Source organism: Austrofundulus limnaeus, unplaced genomic scaffold, assembly GCF_001266775.1.
Source record: "Austrofundulus limnaeus strain Quisiro unplaced genomic scaffold, Austrofundulus_limnaeus-1.0 Scaffold313, whole genome shotgun sequence".
Classification (NCBI taxonomy): domain Eukaryota; kingdom Metazoa; phylum Chordata; class Actinopteri; order Cyprinodontiformes; family Rivulidae; genus Austrofundulus; species Austrofundulus limnaeus.
Window position 1 is genome coordinate 328,734 of NW_013952715.1, and position 2,067 is coordinate 330,800.

The 2,067-nt window shown below is 44.2% G+C and overlaps 1 protein-coding gene across 1 annotated transcript in view; it reads left to right on the top strand.

The window, feature by feature from the left end:
• mkrn1 (makorin, ring finger protein, 1) overlaps nucleotides 1-1,285 on the top strand; it is a gene marked incomplete at its 5' end in the record, with an annotated part of 24,639 nt that extends 23,354 nt beyond the window's left edge. Inside the window, 2 exon segments of the mRNA XM_014021976.1 lie at nucleotides 313-457; nucleotides 540-1,285. Coding sequence (XP_013877430.1) covers nucleotides 313-457; nucleotides 540-752 — 358 coding nt within the window. The 3' untranslated portion in view covers nucleotides 753-1,285.
• Nucleotides 1,286-2,067: the final 782 nt, after the last annotated feature.

Below are 2,067 nucleotides of genomic sequence, written 5' to 3' on the forward strand. Positions count from 1 at the left end.
TTTATGGTTTGATTTCTTTGTATGTATGGATCACTTGGGTTGTTACCGACATCTGGTGAAAATTTCACGTCATTAGCAACTCTAGTAATATATTTACTGAGAAAAATGTTGACGTGTTCAATACTTATTTTACCCGCTGTAAATTAGCCTTGTTGTGCAGTAATCCTTTCACTGGGGGGTTAGTTACACTTTAAAAACACAACAAACATGATTTTTACTTTGGAAGCACAAACACTGACAATGTTCTGTTCCAGGGTCTCACCTGACCCAGGTCTTAGTCCTGCTGAGACCGAGTGTCTGTGTTTTMTCCAGGACCAAAGCGTGTCGATACTTCGACGAGGGACGTGGAACGTGTCCTTTCGGCTCAAACTGCTTCTACAAACACGCCTTCCCCGACGGCCGCCTGGAGGAAGCTCAACCACAGCGACGACAGACCGGCTCCACCAGCAGGAACCGGGTAACTAAAACCTAATTCAGTCCCAAACTGGGCCTGCTGAACGCCCAGCAGTTATCGTGCTGACGACTGCTCCGACCCGCAGAACTCGCGGCGGACGCCTCTGTGGGACATCTTCGACGAGCGGGAGAGCACGGACTCGTTCGACACGGAGGACGAGGAGATGGTGACGTTCGAGCTGAGCGAGATGCTCCTCATGCTGCTGGCTGCAGGAACCGACGACGAGGTGACAGATTCAGAGGACGAATGGGACTTGTTTCACGAGGAGCTCGACGATTTCTATGAGATTTACCTATAGCGCTCTGACCCCCTAAGCCCCTCCCCCCTAATATATACTAGACACTAGAATGGACTGTCTTGTGTGAGTGATGGACAGTAGCTTCCCCCTGTATCGTGGCAGTGCCTTTAAGCAGGCCATTATTAAATAAAGGAACTTATAAAAGCTAAAAAAGAAGAATCCCCTCAGTGCACTCGTGCTAAACATTTTATAGCCCTCTGTCCTCGTGAGTCTCCTGTGTTTATGTTAAATGAGGAAATAAAACTCAGTATAAAGTTTAACATAAATAACCCTGATCGGATATATAATAAACATTGTCAAGTTTGTGGGCGTGGGTTTGACTTGTTTCTTACCGATCCAGATGTTTGTACAGATTTGAGACTTGTTTACTGTAACTGGTGATCAGCATTGTCGAAGGTTTTACACACTGTTTCTGAAGGCCGGAACTTCTCTGTTTATAAAAGCTGCTCAGAGCCAATATATATTGTGCTGATATTAAATAAATTGACCATATCCACTTTTATGTTGTGCATAAAAAGTATCCAGTGCTCCAATACTGACTCTGTTTATTTTGGGGGGGTTTGAGGGGATAAAACAACCACAGTGATGAAAACAGGAACAGGAAGTGATGCAGTTTTCACAGCAAGAAAAGGAAGTTCGAGGTAAGATGCTGCTTTTTTTTCCCATCCTCCGTCAGCTGTTTGTGCAGGTGTGTTTACAAAGTAACCTAACATTTTTTTAATGTAAAACTTGCAGAAGAATGTCTTTAAACAACTTTATTTTCCTGGTGACTCACTAAGCTGCTGGTCTTCACTTCAGTTAGAAATCTTAATCTACCAGGTCTTCATTAACGGCCCCGATGGGACTGAGAAGCTCTGAGAAATGTTCCTTCTGATGAGGGCTGTGTATTCGCAAGAATTAGGTGATACGATACATATAACAGAGGGGTCACGATACGATATATCCCGATATATTGCGATGCTGTAAGCAAGGCAGTATATTGTGATATATTGCGATTTTTTTTGTCCAAAAAWTCTATTAAATAAAAACCTCTTACTGAAAAAAAAAGAAAAGCTAATGTTTACTTACAATGCTAATGCTACKCTTACTCTCTGGCGCTTAAAGGGCTCGACACACGGGAGGCGACGTCTCTCGCTCTCCATTCATTTCCTATGGAGCCTGTGCGGTGAGGCGACAATCGCTTGCCCTCCTCCAGCTAAGCGACCGGCGAAAATAGTGCATGTGAAAGTTCGCGCTCGTATACGTACACATGCGAGCTTGCGACGCAACATATGAAAGTTGAAAAATGTTCAACTTTTGTCGCTGTCGCTTAGCG